Here is a 16,360-nt window from a genome sequence, read left to right on the forward strand (position 1 = left end):
TATAGGCCCACAGTTGGGTAGTTTCAACTTCTTAAGACATGAATGTGTCTATGCAGGTGAATTGAACATCTCCCCATTCGAAATCAAGCGACTACTCAATTCTGCCTAATAATCTCACATGCCGACGTTGAACTACATAATGTCTTTCTTGTATCACATGTGATTTTTTATTCTTTTATTTTGTGATCATGTTTGAATGCGTATGTTAAAGCTGAATTCCTACTAACTTGAGCATTAACTACTTGACCACAACGTTAGGACCGGCACCCTCGCGCCAAGGCGCGCTCCCGATCTAGTATATATGGTTTGGTCCGGTGCTCTGTGTATTGGAAGCTGGCACTTGACCAGGAAACCACAGTGAATCATCATACCCAAGACATAGGCTTCAGATATTGTCAGCACGCCGTCGACTTGACACCAATGTAGATGATTGTTTAGATCGATCAAAATTCAGAAATCATTTTTTATTTGGGGGGGGGGATTCAGAAATCATGTCTTGTAACAGAATCGCGTCTCTCTCTTGCCGACTTCGCTGGTACAATCAACGCCGACGTGTGTAGTCAACATCAGTTTGCTAACTTAACAAATACTCCCTCCATTTCTTTATATAATGTGTATTAGTTTTTTTAATAAAAATTCACAATGTAAGGTGCATCTGTTCTAATTCCTCGTAATTCGGATCTTGACCCTCCAGAAAAAGGAAAGTATCTATCTCTCTCCCGATTGTGTGTATCTCTTCCTTTCCTAGACAAAATAATTTACTTGCCGCTAGTCCACAAATTAGACCATGGTAATTTCATCCTAAATTGTTTATAATCATGTGCCTTGGTCACCATGCTGAAAATAATACACCTTACATAAAGGAATGGAGGGAGTACTCACTTCCAACAATTATATCGGATTTAGCGTCAAATGAAGTTTCCAACCATATATATTTGTGGCATATCACATAGTCCTTCAACTGAAGCTTGCTCCATGTGTCATTCCAGCCTTGTAGATTACTTATCTTCAACATTCTTCTCCGTACTTACTCCTTGGCTAAATATTTTATATGAAGAAAAAAAATAACTTGAGCAAGTGCAGCATTATCATACCTATCCAACGACCTTGACATCCAAGCTTTTACCTCATACCCAATGTCCTCTTGTTGACCTGGACTAAGCTCCTTGAGTATAGGGTGAAACTCCTTACTCGACTCTTGGTAGCCCTAAATCTACATGGTTATTTCATTTTGCGCGTATCATGTAAGCACTGGCTCGCATTCGTAAATTGGAGAATATAAAGGATTAGTGGCTGAAATATTCAAGGATAGAACATGCGACATGCATGCTACAACTAGTTTTCATATACATACAATCCTAAATTGAAAGTTCCTTACATCTAATTCAAATACATATTATTTTTTATAAGTTCAAGGCTAAAACAAATAGAATCCACACTATTGCAAACTGATGGAGTCTTCATTTCCATTTCCATGGAACACCTTTTTTTCTAGGGAATCTCCACAAAACTTAAAGATGGTACATAACACATAATTAACTTGATTACAACTTCAATATCTATGCCCATGTTGAGTAACATATCAATGGAACTTTCTTCAAACATAGGTGGTGCATACTGTGTGCTGGTGTCGTTGAGATAATACGGTTCAGGTTTATAAAGTTTGTAGTTATAAATAGCGTTGCATGTACTCGTCCATCCTGGTGTACTGAACCTCTGGGTAAAGTAGAGAAGCCTCTTCTTCCCCATCATCTCCGATGTCAAAGTTTGTCAAGCAACCCTCATAAAAAATGTGATAGTAATGCCCTATCCCCACCTGGTTAGCAAGGTCTGTACCTGCATGCGAGTAGAATATGTAGTAGGTATGGCAATTGGGGTGAAACTAGATTTTGCAAGGTTCTAAAAAGAGGTTTAAATTAACATATATTTTGCCCAACCTTAAGTAAACATTATGAATACGCACAACACAATAACAAAAAGTTTCTTATGGTGGTGGGAATCATATTTCTCGCATTTTTCTAATCTGCATTTAATTATAATTTATGATCATGTACATAACTTCATATTTCATCTAATGCATTGTTATGGTCTTTTAGTTTTAAAGATCTTTGATCGCTATGTTCTATATGAATTTAAATGTGTGTTCGTGACCAATCTAAATAAAATTAGAAAATTCATTGTGCAAATATATATAGTTTTTATACTAAATAGTTGCTTCCAAACAGAAGTAATAATAATAAAATGATAATATTTACTATTTCCCGTGGAGAAAATCATGCACTTAATTATATATTTCCACTTCAATAAGAGAGTCATCTAAAATGGAGATGATGACTTGCACATCCTCATAAACGATAATAGGAATAAATAATAAATATAATTTAATTAGTTATTCTTTAATGTAGTCAAAAATAAAAACTATTAGAAATCATTAGTTACTCTTAAATAATTTCATGTGTCAAAAACAGAAACTATTCGAAATCATGTGAACAAGGTATAACTACTTTATCTAAAAACAAAGAATAGTTAAGGTCAAGTGATAATTCTTTGGCTAGATGAAGTCATGTTTCTCTCTGTCCCAAATTTTCGGGAGAAGTCGGACATAATTCTGTTGTACACATGTCCTAAGATATTCCCCATAAGCAAAAACGGTTATATACAAAATGTATTTTCACAGAATTAATCCATTGTCCTTGTAATTAGGAGATGGCATGACAAAACGGTAATATTTTCCTAGAAATTTGACGTGGCCCTTTGACCATTTTTGTGCTAATAAGCTTAGATTTCAAATACTGTATACTCAACAAATAAATGATTTTTCTTACCTTTCATTGATGCCAAGAATTCATCACTCGGAATGGGAATTTTCTTAAGAACCTTTCCTGAGAGCTTTTCCCATTTAGCAATCAACTCATTTTGACTAAGGATGTTTTCCTGTGGCCGTAGGTATATTGTCTTGTTCAAGGCCCGTGGATCATCAATGCACTTGATTGTGTATGCTGCAACGTCATCTTCGTCAACGAATATCGCTGCATAGTATGATATAACAATACACAATCAGAAGTGGAAATCCGAAGGGAGTCAAATACACTCAAAAGCAGGAGTCTTACAAACTAGGAGAAATTAAATAGTACAAGTAATATTTGCTTACGGTACCTTTGACGTTGCCATCTCCATAGATGTGAACTTTCTCCTTGGGTGGAAGAAGGGTGCGCATTTGACACAGGTTAGGAACAAAGTAACCAGCAAAGCAGTTAGCAGAAATGTAGGTGTGGGGAATGTTTCCTTCTTCTATCGCCCTTCTTATCTCCATCTTCTCATCAAATGTGATCCTTCCCGGTTCAAGGGCATGCTCCATCCTTGCTGGGTCCATGCCGAATTCAGATGGTAGGAAACGCTACAAGTAAAATTGTATGTTCATTATAAATGGACATGGGGTCATTGTTAATGATGTCTCTATCAATTTTAAAAAGAATTAAGAAGGATTCCCACATTTCATGTTCTTAATAAACACACACACACACACACACACACACACACACACACACACACACACAAAGGTGTTTTTTAGCAACTTTTTTTGTCACACCGATTAGGGCTTGTTTTGTTACCTGCATCGGTTCCCTAGACAAGCTCACTCGCCACAATGAATTTTTTTGAAGTGCTAATAGTTTGTTTGCATCTCCTATTTTCCAGCCCTGCCTTTTATAGGGGGAAATAGTGATCTTCATTCATTAGTATTCATGGGCCCCATGGCGGTGTCCCAGGGCTCTGAAAGCCATAGAAGCTGACCACTAGACAGCGACAAAGTGCCACAAACTAAATTATGAGCAGTTACATTGGACCCCCTATGCTAATATGCCCCACACACAACCGCCTTCGCACCTCTAGCCAAGACCTTGACAACTCTTGCATCAACATTGAACTTCAGGAAATGGAAGGTTTTTGAAGGCTTTTGTTCATCTGGTTTATTTGATTTCCTTCCTGTCCTCCGTAGGTTTAACTGATATTTTCTTCGGTTTTTCCTTTTTGTTTTCTTCCTACTATTTCTCTAATTTGTAATTAAAAAAATGATGGACACTTTTAAAGTTGGTGAATATTTTTAATATTTGTGAACATTTTAAAATCCATTAAAATTTTCAAGTCCATGATTTTGAAATTCATGAAATTCTTTATATTAGCAAATATTTTTAAATTCATGAACATTTTCTAAATTTCTGATTTTTTATTAATTTTTTGAATATTTTTTAAATTTGTTAACAGTTATCAAATCGCAAACACTTACAAAAAAGTATATGAACCTTTTGAAGGCAGTGAGGGTTGGTGAGTCGACATTACCTAGGTGCCAAATAGGACGATAAGTTTCACACACCCGGCTCTAGCATCCCTTGCTCATGGATAGGCCCAGATAAGCTGAGCGGGAAGCTTCCTCCCGTTGTTGGGAAGTTTCCAAAATGTAGAATCTAGTGCGGGTGATTTTTTAATTCTCTTTGTGTTTATGCAGATTTTCTCATGTTTTCTTTCGTTTTCACCTATTACTTAGTTTTAGTGAGACATAAATATTTCTGTAAAATTCACGACCATTTTTCAAATTGGTGGAACACATTTTCAAATTTTTTCAAAATTTTCAATCACTTATTCAAATTCGTGATTTCTTTCCAACCCATTAACTTTACTATAATTTACAATCACTTTTTTGTAAATATTAAAATCATTATAATTTCGTTAAAATAATTTGATAACATTTTCCTGAGTACACCAATATATTTTTAAATTCCTATTTTTTTAAACCTGTCAACAATTATTCAGTTCACCAACATCACCAAAAGACAAGCAAAAAAAGCTTACCAGAGACGGACGATCGAGGGAGCAGCCGGAGGCGACTACTGGGTGGCCCACGTCACGGATGCAATGGTCTTTTTTCAAAATCGTGATTTTTCTTTCAAACATGATAAACTTTTCCAAATTCATATTTTTTTAAAAACCTGTGATCTTTTTCAAAATCTGATTTTTTTTCAAATTCGTGAACTTATTTTATCAAAATTGACGAACCTTTTTCAAATCCGTGATTTTTTTCAAAATCTGATGAACTTTTTTTGTCAAAAATCGATGAACTAAAACGTTTGCAAATCCGTAAACATTTTTTCAAAATTTGGTGAACTTTTTTCAATTTCATGATTTTTTTAAAACGTTTTCCGATTTTGTGGACATTTTTTTGTAAATCCATTATTTTAAAATTTTTGGATGACTTATCTAAAATTCATGAATTCTTCTTCAAATTTATGTTTTCTTTTTACAAATAATTTTTACTAGGACCGGGACAAGGGTCAAATAGCACTGTTTTCAGATATAACACATCAATGGTTATTGTGCAAAGTTGCTGGGCATTGGCATGCAGGTTTGAATCCCACATCTTGCAGAATAACATGGTGAAGATTTTTTTTTCTTCCCGTATATTGTTTTGAGCTTGTTGCTGGTTGCGAGCGATGCTGGGGTGGCCAACTACCGCTCAGCTTCGAGCGCCAACTAGCCTAAGCGACATTGAGTGCGCCGAAGAGGATCTCTCCTCCTCCGTGGTATATATGATGCGACTTTTGATAAAATGTCACTGGAATGCATAGGGCAGAGCAAGCGAGCAACCTAAATGGACCAGCGCAGAAAAATACTGTAGGACTCAATTTTTGGAACATTCTAAGCTTCATTACCGGTTCAGGTCCATTTTTCTTTTCTTTTTATCCACCGTTTCTTTTACCATGGTTTTTTCGGTTCCTTTTTCACATTCCTTTTTTTATTCTGATTTTGATTTTCTGTCTTCAAATATTTTCTCTTAACGATCGGAAATTTTGAAAATTCTTCAGAATTTCGAAAAATGTTTCGTTTTTTAATCATAAATTCAAAAACATTCCCCTTTTCCAAGAATAGTTAGCAATTTCTAAAATTATTTGTGTCATCAAAATTTAAAAAAATGGTCTCTCTTTCAAATTTTCTTTGGAAATACAAATAATGGTTGTGTTTTCAAATTATCTTCAGAATTTCAGAACAGTTCATGTTGGAACAATTGTTCTTACATTTTAAAAAAGCTCCCATTTTCTTACTTTTTAATTTTTTTTCCGAAAATGATCTATTTTTCTAAAGAATCTAGTTTCAGAAATGATGAAGCTTCAAATTTGTTACAAAAATTCAAAGAATGTTTGTATTTAAAGAATAGCTTTCTCTATAAATGTTCAGAATTTTCGAAAAAAAAAATTTCTAAAAAATATCCGCTTCCATTCCAATATTAAGAAAGGTTCGTTATTTTGTGAAAACATTGGACATTTAAAAATCAATGCTACATTAATCGCGCCACTACAGAGAAATTTCAAGATGATGTGCCGTCCCAGTCTTTCGAAGGTACTCGTAGAGGTAGAGTGTGCGTGTGTGCGTTTATAGGGATGAGTGTATGCGCGTATATATGAGCACTTGCATCTGTACCGTGTTAAAAAACGAGACTAGTTGTCTACGATTTACAGTATATTCGCAAGCTATTTTTGTTTTACGCTCGATTTGGTTTTTAGTCGGACCGGGAAAGGTAGGGATGCTCTTTGCTTCTGGGCGACATTTTGATGCACAGAGTGTCAGAAAGACTCCCGAGCTCCTCCGGCACATTGTACTGGAGGGCATTCACATAGTAACGACAGACTATGCACTTCAACGCTCTAGCACTGGAGCAATTATATGTCTCTTTTCCCTGTTTTCTCTTAAAAAAAGAGGGTCCACAATTTAGTTACATATTTTAAGAACTCGTAGTTACAGGATTTTAAAAAAAATGTCCACTATGTTATGAAAATATAAAAGAATTTAAGTGCAATGTTCACTACTTTTTTAGAAAACAGAACTTTTTAAAAATATCATCGGTATTATAAATGTCGTCATGTATTTTGCTATCATGTATTTTAAAAATGTTCTTGAAATTAGAAAGTTTACTATTTATTAAAAGTCTGTTTATTTTTTTATAATGTTCTCATGTTTAAAAAGTATTCAAGAATTTTTAATAATCTCGATGTATCCTAAAAAAATTTCACGAATTTTAAAATGGAAAAAAATCGAAAGGTAAAAAAGAAACCTGGCGAAAACCAAATGGAAGTAAACTAAATAAAGGAAGGAAAAAGAAAAATAGAAACCGAGAGACCACTCAACGGAATTTTATTGGGAAGATTGGAGGAAAAAAGGAAAGAAAACTAGTGAAAACAAACATCATAAAAGTGAAGATTTCACGTGGTGATGATGCTATTCAATGCTGATAGCTAAATTACTTGTGCATATCCCCGCAATTAAAATACTTGTGCATATTTTGTTGTCGACTATTTTTTGAGAAAAGAGACATCCAAACTAACATGAGCCGTTAATCACATGAGATGAACAATTTCTGCAAAGGGTAACACATCCAAACTTAGAGTACAACTCCCTCCGTCCCATATTAGTTGTGGCTGAAATGGATGTATCTAAATATAATTAGTGCTTCATGCATCCGTTTGAGCAACAAATAATATGGAACGAAGGGAGTGTTATCTACTTCATTCTTTCCAAAATGTAAGGCGCAAGACTTTTTTGAACAGCGAGGCATCTTTATATTGGACCAAGTTTATGGGGATTTTTTTTTCAGTATCTAGAATGCCAAATGAAAATATGGAAACATTCCGTGGTGGATCTAACGGACTGCTTTGGCAATGTTGGTCTGGAATTTTTTTCCTCTGAAACTTGGTTAAACATAGAAAGTTTAACTTCAAAAAAATACACCTTAGAACCAGAGATTCCTATGTTGACTGAGAGGCTATTGTTCAACACTATTACAGTACCGCTTTCCCCTCTATCTTGGCCACTGCTTCATATCCTCCACGCCTTCAAATTTTGATGTGTTTCCACATGGTATAGTCTCGAACAGAGTTTAAATAATACCCCTCCGCTGGGATACATAGTCTATTTGGCTGGCTAACAAAAGATCTTAACAAATAACTACTCTATTTGTATGCGGTTTATGAGATACAAAATCACGGTACTAAGTTTAGTTAATGGTATAAATGAAATGACATAGAAAAAGGGAGCCCAATTCTTATATCTCTTTTTTACGAATGAAGCTCCAATAATGCACCAGCCAAAAAGGGGGCAGTGAGATCTAGCGCTGCTGTTGCTGTGTGCAACTTCCGTGACCCACGTCAATTCAACAGTTATGACCAATAATAGAGAAGATATTTTACCAGAAAGTAACCAAGCAAAGGCTTTCAGTTTACTGGAGGTTGGTGCTCGTTATTTTGTCAAGATCTACAAACAGTAATTCAGCAAAGAGCTCTGCAGTGGCCCTGGCGACTGAACTTACTGTTCTAATTTTGTGGCAATGAAACTATGGAAATCTGCCACACACAAGAATTTGCTGGAGTCCATTTGTAAAGGCAGATCAAAACATAGTTTCTGCATTTTCTTTCTATGTATCTAAGAAAAAACCGGAGAGCATTGAGCAGATGAATAGCAGATGGAATCCTCCAAAAATGCACACACAAAAAAAACCAGTTTTATTGAGTATCGAACATATATTCTTATGCATGTAATGAAAAAGGAATTTTGAAATTGCCACTTATAATTTTCTACAGGCTGATCAAATGCACATGGTGGGAGTTTGTGTTGCACAAAAAGCTGCGAGAAACTTGTCATGCATATAGAAATGTAATTTTCTAGTAGATCCGAATTTTTTTGTTGGACAGAGACAACGGTTGAAGGTCGTCAACTAACTAATAGTAATAAATCCCCTAAAAGGAAAATAATAGTAATAAACTTTACACTTTCCTCAAAAAAATGGAGCACGCAAACTTTTTTATGTTGCGAGAAAAAGTTCACAGTAACTTATAGATGCATATATACACACATATTAATTCCACTGAGTGAGTTAGCCTACCTTGACATTTCCAGCTTCTTTGATGGCCTCCACCAGCTTGAGCTGCAGGTGGAGGTTGTGGCTACGGAAGTGAACCCCGGACATGGCCGACACCACCACGTCTACCTGCTTCATGGCGGCAACGAGGCCCCGGTGGTCGTCGAGGGATGATCTGGAGCTTGTCAATGTCGAGGCCGATCTCCGGCCTCATCAGGACGTAGGTCTCGTGGCCCTGTGCTAAGCTCGCCTTCACGATCCTCCTGCCGATGTAGCCCGTGCCTCCAACGACAAGAACCCTGCTCTTCTCCATGCCTCACAAAAGAAGAAGCTAGATGCAAATTGCTGCCCGGACTGCTATTTTTATGCCGAAGTCTGGCGTGTCAACCTGGTTGGGACCTTCAGATATGGACATCGGTCAGTGAAATCGTTGTCAATCTTGTTGGTTGGTGGTGACATTACGTGTACGGCCCTAGGCCCTAGCTGATATTACGTGTACGGCAGCTCTATCACGGTGGTTGATTTTGAGGTTGCATTGATGCGCTGTCGTTTATTTGGTATACCTACTTTTCTTTATGAGCACATGTGATTTATGGCTTGACAGTTCATGCATATTACAAAGTTCCATCGGCAATTGCAGTGGACTTAAATTTACTGTTGGAAATCTCAAAGGGTAACATAAGTTACTAGTTAGTGAATAGTATATACTAGATGGTACCTTGCACGTTGGTGCGGGAATTAGTTGCAATATATTTCAATAAAATTTGATTGTGCGTAATATAAATATTTTGATTAATAACATATGAGCCAAAATTAAAATACATACAATTTATTATATTGGATTATGCATAGTTGTAAAATATTTATTAAATATAAGTGGAATCATAGGATAAAAAATATTTTCCCATGTATGGTTGCATGTGATGGTGGGTCTTTTGATTTTTTTCATGCATGGTTGCATGTTGAGGTGGACCTTTAGGTTGGTCATAGTGTGGAGTAACTTATAGTAGTGTCATGCATATGACACTAGTGTAAGTTACTACATTCATAGTGCAAACTAACATAGTAGTAGTGTCATAGATGGCTTCATTTATTAGCTTATAGACTCATCTTGTATTGGAAAGCGCTATGTTACAGTAACATATTATGTTACTACTTCTCATTAAGTACTTGCCACATAAGTAAAAATTTCTTGGAGTACGCTATGTTACTCGCTAAGTTACTCTCACTATGACTAGCCTTCATATTATGTTACTACTTCTCATTAAGTACTTGCCACATAAGTAAAAATTTCTTGAAGTACGCTATGTTACTCGCTAAGTTACTCCCACTATGACTAGCCTTACATAATTGTATGATGATGTGGCAGTCTCCGTCTTTGCTCATGTCTACTGTGTAGAAAGAGAGCGGCGCGATGAAGGCTGGCATCTACTTGTAGCGGTTACCATTGCAGTAGAGTCAGGACCGAAGCTAGATGAGCATTTTTCCAGGGTCAACTCCAATGCAATTGTGTCAGCTTATATATTTAAACACTGATTGGAATTAGTAATGATGTAGTGAAGGTTTTGCAAAGTCTTTCCCCTCCCCTCTCGCCCACACACACCTCTATTGCAAATGGTAACCTTGTCATTGAGAAGACGACCATTGTATATGCTCTAGTACCTTCTGTGTGTAGTGTACAATGATTGACCAATATAAGTTGCAGCATCTCAAAACAACTTTCGTAATTGGCAGAAAAATCATATTAATAAGGGTTAATTTCCTTGTATTAGTAACGTCTCCAGTACATTGTGTGCATCATGTAGTCGCCCTTAGCGCTCATGATCAAGCTTGCAATTATTAAAGGCTGCTTCCATTTATATGGTGTATTTTGTCTTTATATAAGTTCCACAATTTGTTCGCTGTCATTCTCGCTCACCCGCTTGCCCTGCTCGGCCGCATCCACTCTAGAGCTGCCCTCCTTACCTCCACTGCTCACCACATGCCACCGCCGACACCTTGTAGCCCCGCCGACCTCCGACCGCCAAATTCTGGCAAGATTCCGACGGGATTCAGGTGATCTCTTTTTCTTTATTTTTTTTCTCCTTTCCATCATCACTGGCCACGGTGGTGCTCTACCTCCTCATCCCTAGCCCGACGGCGCTCATCCCGTCATCGCCACTGTCACACCCGGCTACACCCCACCGCCTCCCTGGTAGCAGCTCCGGGAGGACCTCCGCTCCGTCCTGTCCAGACGATGTCGCACGCGCGCCAGAGTGTGGTCCATCTTGTGGTTGCGCTTGCAGAGGACGACACAACCACCGGGGATCTCTTCTTGGACGCCGGCGAATGGATTTCATATTCAAGAACCATTGCAATTATAGAATATAAAGATTAATCACGACATGCAAATAATATAAAATTTTATTATTGCCTCTAGGGCATATTTCCAACAAATAGCATATCAATGGAACTTCCTTCAAACATAGGTGGTGTGTAGCGTATGCTGGTGTCATTGAGCTAAGATAGTTATGCATAGCGCTTCATGTACTCTTCCATCCTGGTGTACTGAACCTCTGGGTAGAGTAGAGAACCCTCTTCTTCTCCATCGTCTCCAATGGCAAAGTTTGTCAGGCAACCCTCGTAGAAAATGTGGTGGTAATGCCCTACCCCCACCTGATTTGCAAGGTCTGTACCTGCATGCAAATAGAACATATAGTAGATGTGTCAATTGGAGTGAAAAAAGGTTTTTGCAAGTTTCTTAAAAATAGTCAAATAACTGTTTCTTTGCCTGGTCTTAAATAAATCTGGAATGTGAAAGGCTAAATACTTGCTGAATACATGCGACACAATTAAAAAACACTTTCAGGGCACGAAATTGTTTTCCTACATTTATTAGATTTTGATTATAACTAATGATCATGTACATGACAAATCACTTAATTCATGGGCATGGTTTTTATTATATTTTTAAGAAGTTTGATCACTAAGTTCTCTATGGATTCAGAAAGTTGTTCATAACCAATCTAAATATCTAACTGAAGACATTTTCATCTCACCAGTCTAACTAGTTTTCGTATCTCTAGTATTCCCCTCATATCGATTTTTTAAACCACGCGATAAGCCTCATTTTTTTTCTTCTAAACTGCCCCCTATCTCCTCGTTCATAGGGAAATAAATCCCTTGCAAATTAATAAACAGAAATCAAATAAATCACCAGTAGGAAGAAATCATGTAGTTATACGTAGACAATCCCAATCACATTGTAACTTTCCTTGCCTTTTCCTATGGATTCCTTTCCCACAGCATATCTCAATCTCAACCAAAGCAAAGATTCCCTGCGTTGAACCACTAGAATAAAGTTGCCCCATTGCAACACACGGTTATTTAGCTAGAACTATCTATTGTTCATAGTACTATCTAATTGCTTCCAAAGAGAGGTAATAAAAAATGGTAATATTTACTTATTGTGCTGGAGAAAAATCACACACTTAATTTTAAATTTTTAGTTCCATATGAGAGTTGGGTACAAAGGTAGGGAAGACTTACACATCCTCATGGACGATAATAGGGATATATGTGTATTATATAATTAGTTATTCTTTAATGTTATCTCTAGCAATTAGTAATAATTTATTGTGCCAATTTTTTCTTACAAATCATGTGAACATGGTATATGCCTTTACATACATACAAATACTTATTAAGGTGTTATATTAATTAGGTGACAAGGGATAATTCCTTGACTAGAGGAAGGCCTGCTTCTCACGCTGCACTATGTCTCTCAAGTTTTCAGGAGAAGTCGAACATAATTATGTTGTATATGTCCTATGATAACTCTTCACAAGGACAAATATCGTCCTACAGAACTTTGTATTAAAAAAATATTCACACAATTAATTCCATTGTCCTAGTAAGAAAATGACATGAAAAAGGGTATTATTTTCCTAGAAATTTGATGTGGCCCTTCCACCATATGTTGGTACTACTAAGCTGCGAAAAAAATGAGATATATTATACTTTACACTCAAGCAATAAATGTTTTTTTCTTACCTTCCATTGAAGCCAAGAATTCAGCACTGGGAATGGGAATTTTCTCAAGGGCCTTTCCTGAAAGCTTTTCCCATTTAGCAATCAGCTCATTTTGACTAAGGATGTTTTCCAGCGGTCTTAGGTATATTGTCTTGTTTAAGGCCCGCGGATCATCAATGGACTTGATTGTATACGTTGCAATGTCATCTTCATCCATAAATATTGCTGCATAGTACGATATAACTTTAAATAGTCAAGTGGAAATTTGAAGGGAGCGGCATAAACCCAGGAGTAATCATACAACTACGATAAGTAAAACCTAGAAGTACATATGTTTGTATATGTTTACCTTTGACGTTGCCATCTCCATATACATTAACTTTCTCCCTGGGTGGAAGAAGAGTACGCATTTGGCAGAGGTTAGGAACAAAGTAAGCAGCAAAGCAGTTTGCAGAAATATAAGTGTGGCCAATGTTTGCTTCTTCTATCGCCTTTCTTATCTCCATCTTCTCATCAAATGTGACCCTTCCTGGTTCAAGAGCATGCCCCATCCTTGCTGGGTCCATGCCGAACTCAGATGGTAGGAAACGCTGCATGCCAAATTGTATATTTATTGATTATGACTACACTCGAGCTGTTTTCATCAAGTTAAAAACACAAATTAAGAAGAATCACAACATATCGTGTTCTTAATTATTCTTATTTTCAATCCGCAAGGTGATATTTTTTTAACAAGATTTCTGCAAACTATTCAAAGCTCTTTGCATCAAATTGATGAGTAAACTGGACCAGCCCAGTCAGCCGCTACTATGCATCGGTACCTTTCCGCCTGTTTTGATCGATTTATTCGGTCCAATTCCTTTCAAAAATCTGTTCGTGGGATGTTTTGACAAAGTTAGATAATATAATATATTATGAATATAAATCCATAATTTTTTTAAAATCACAAATCAAAAAATATGCGTGAATGTTTTAACATGTTCACAATTATTTTTGGAAAACATACCACAACTACTGAAAATTATGTATTTAAAAAAATGTTCGGACAATTTAGGAAATGTTCAACGAAAATTTAAAATGTTTACAAATTTTTTCAAAGTTTTCAAAAAAAATTCCGTAACATGATTTTCAATAAAATGCTCTCGGAAATTAAAATCTGTGTGCATATTTTAGAAAATGTTTACTATTTTTAATATTCATGTATTTTTTAAAACATCATGAATTTAAGCACACACAAAAAGAAAATAAGAAAACAAATATAAAACAACACCAGAAAAAAAAACTGAAAAAAAGACATATAAACCCCCTTTTGTTTTTCTCTCTCTCGAAATGGATATTGTGAGAGTTACCATCTTTTAGCGACAAAAAGTTCATAGAGTACTATTTACTTATAATTCCCCTGAGTGAGTTAGCCTACCTTAACATTTCCGGCCTCTTTGATAGCATCCACGAGCTTGAGCTGCAGCTGGAGGTTGTGGCTACGGAAGTGAACCCCGGACATGGCCGACACCACCACTTCCACCTGCTTCATGGTGGCGACGAGGCTCCGGTGGTCGTTGAGCGACGCCTCGACGAGCCGTGCTCCCTGCGCCTTGAACGATAGCAGCATCTGGAGCTTGTCGATGTCGAGGCCGATCTCCGGCCTGAACAGCACGTAGGTCTCGTGGCCCTGGGCCAGGCTGGCCTTCACGATCCTCCTGCCGAGGTAACCGGTGCCTCCGACCACAAGAACCTTGCTCTTCTCCATGCCTGACAAAGGAGAAGCTAGCTAGCTGCAAATTGCCGACGCCTGGCGTGTCCACTCTCCACCTGCGGTTGAGACCTTCAGATAAGGAGATCGGTCAGTGAAGTCGTTATCAAGCTTGTTGGTTGGTGTGGTGAGGTTACGTGTACGACCCTAGCTGATATCGCGTATCACTCTGGTAGTGACCCCGCAGCTCTATCATGGCGTGGTTGATTGGTGACGGTGTACGACCTTAGCTTAATTATATCGGGTATCACTCTCGTAGTGACCCGGCAGCTCTATCATGGTGTACGTACTTTATTTTATGAGCACATGTGATTTATGGCTTGCAAACTTGTAAGCTCAGCTGATACAGTTCATGCATTTACAAAATTCCGTCTGCGATTCTAGTGGACTCCAGTTGAAAATCTCAAAAAGTAACATAACTGCATCTCCAACGGCGTACAGATTGCATTGAGATGTACTACCTCTATATCAAAAGATAAGACGTTTTTTAGGTTACACTAGTCTACAAAAATATCTTATATTTTGATACGGAGAGAGTAAACTAGTCTAAAAAACAACTGCTTAGAAATGTTCAGCTCTTAGACCTTCTTAGGTTCCTTCAATCATGTGGCGATAGCGCACAGTTTTTCAACCTCAACAATCTCTCTCTCAAACGCTTTTATCTAGGAAGATTCCTGCTCCGTTCCTTCATATCCTAAGGTCCTACCTTCTCACGACCAATATATTCAAAGGAGTGAAGGAGACCCTTCTCTTCATGCTTTCTGCGCTTGCCCCAATCCTATCCTGCTTAAGCAGGCGATGCCGCAGTCACCGTCTTTGCTCATGTCTACTACTCCCTCCGTTCGGAATTACTTGTCGCAGAAATAGATGTATCTAGACGTATTTTAGTTCTAGATACATTCATTTCCGAGACAAGTAATTCTGAATGGAGGGAGTAGGTAGAAAGAGAGCGGCGCTACCAAGGCTGGCATCTACTTGTAGCGGTTACCATTGCAGTAGAGCCAGGGCCGAAGCTGCATGAGAATTTCTCCAGGGTCAAGTCTAATGCAATGAATCTTTCAGGTGGGACAACAGCCGCCCCCTCTCCAGAAAAATGTTAGGGTTCCTCTGCCTCCCATTGGCGCCGCCGCCGGTCCACTACGTGGCTACGTCTCCGGTGGTCTTTGGTCCGTTTCATTTTTGGACATTTCTTCGAGTTCTGTTAGGGTTTGTGTCCTATCACTAGTAGAAAACAGGGCTTTGGTCCAGGCCGGGTCAGTCCATTAGTCCCGGTTCAGTCCAGAACCGGGACCAATGACATTGGTCCTGGTTCGTGAGTCCAGGGGGCCGGCCGGGCCACGTGGGCCATTGGTCCCGGTTCATCTGGACCTTTTGGTCCCGGTTGGTGGGATGAACCGGGACCAATGGGCCTCGCTCCTGGCCCACCACCATTAGTCCCGGCTCGTGGCTTGAACCGGGACCAAAGGCTCCCCTTTAGTCCCGACTCATGTCACCAACCGGGACCAATGAGGTGCCTATATATACCCCTCGCTCACGAGCAGAGCACCCCAGTGCTTTGTTTTTCTGTGGCCGAGGGGGAGAGCGCTTGGTGGTGCTCTAGCTCACCTCCTATGCACACAAGGTGTTCGATGGAATGCCCGAGCCACACTACTTAAGCTTTCTCCTCTCCAAGCTCGACCTCCAAACTCCATTTTTCA

The 16,360-nt window shown here is 38.1% G+C and overlaps 1 protein-coding gene and 1 pseudogene across 1 annotated transcript; both read right to left on the reverse strand.

The window, feature by feature from the left end:
* Positions 1-1,347: 1,347 nt before the first annotated feature.
* On the reverse strand, positions 1,348-9,271 carry LOC123187357 (isoflavone reductase homolog; annotated as a pseudogene).
* A 2,016-nt stretch (positions 9,272-11,287) lies between these two features.
* Positions 11,288-14,727, reverse strand: LOC123187358 (isoflavone reductase homolog). Its single transcript, XM_044599209.1, has 4 exons — positions 14,331-14,727; positions 13,263-13,503; positions 12,935-13,138; positions 11,288-11,577 (listed from the first exon to the last, which is right to left on the reverse strand). Exons 1-4 carry the CDS (start codon positions 14,658-14,660, stop codon positions 11,411-11,413), a joined length of 942 nt encoding a protein of 313 aa, XP_044455144.1. The 5' UTR covers positions 14,661-14,727; the 3' UTR covers positions 11,288-11,410.
* Positions 14,728-16,360: the final 1,633 nt, after the last annotated feature.

Source organism: Triticum aestivum, chromosome 2A (assembly GCF_018294505.1).
Source record: "Triticum aestivum cultivar Chinese Spring chromosome 2A, IWGSC CS RefSeq v2.1, whole genome shotgun sequence".
Classification (NCBI taxonomy): Eukaryota; Viridiplantae; Streptophyta; class Magnoliopsida; order Poales; family Poaceae; genus Triticum; species Triticum aestivum.

Excerpts from the sequence above, each read along its gene's own strand:
- LOC123187358 (XM_044599209.1), bottom strand. The coding sequence starts at position 14,660 with ATGGAGAAGAGCAAGGTTCTTGTGGTCGGAGGCACCGGTTACCTCGGC. Across the intron at positions 13,504-14,330 it reads AAGAGGCCGGAAATGTTAAG|CGTTTCCTACCATCTGAGTT; the intron begins GTAGGCTAACTC and ends TTTGGCATGCAG. Across the intron at positions 13,139-13,262 it reads TGGAGATGGCAACGTCAAAG|CAATATTTATGGATGAAGAT; the intron begins GTAAACATATAC and ends CGTACTATGCAG.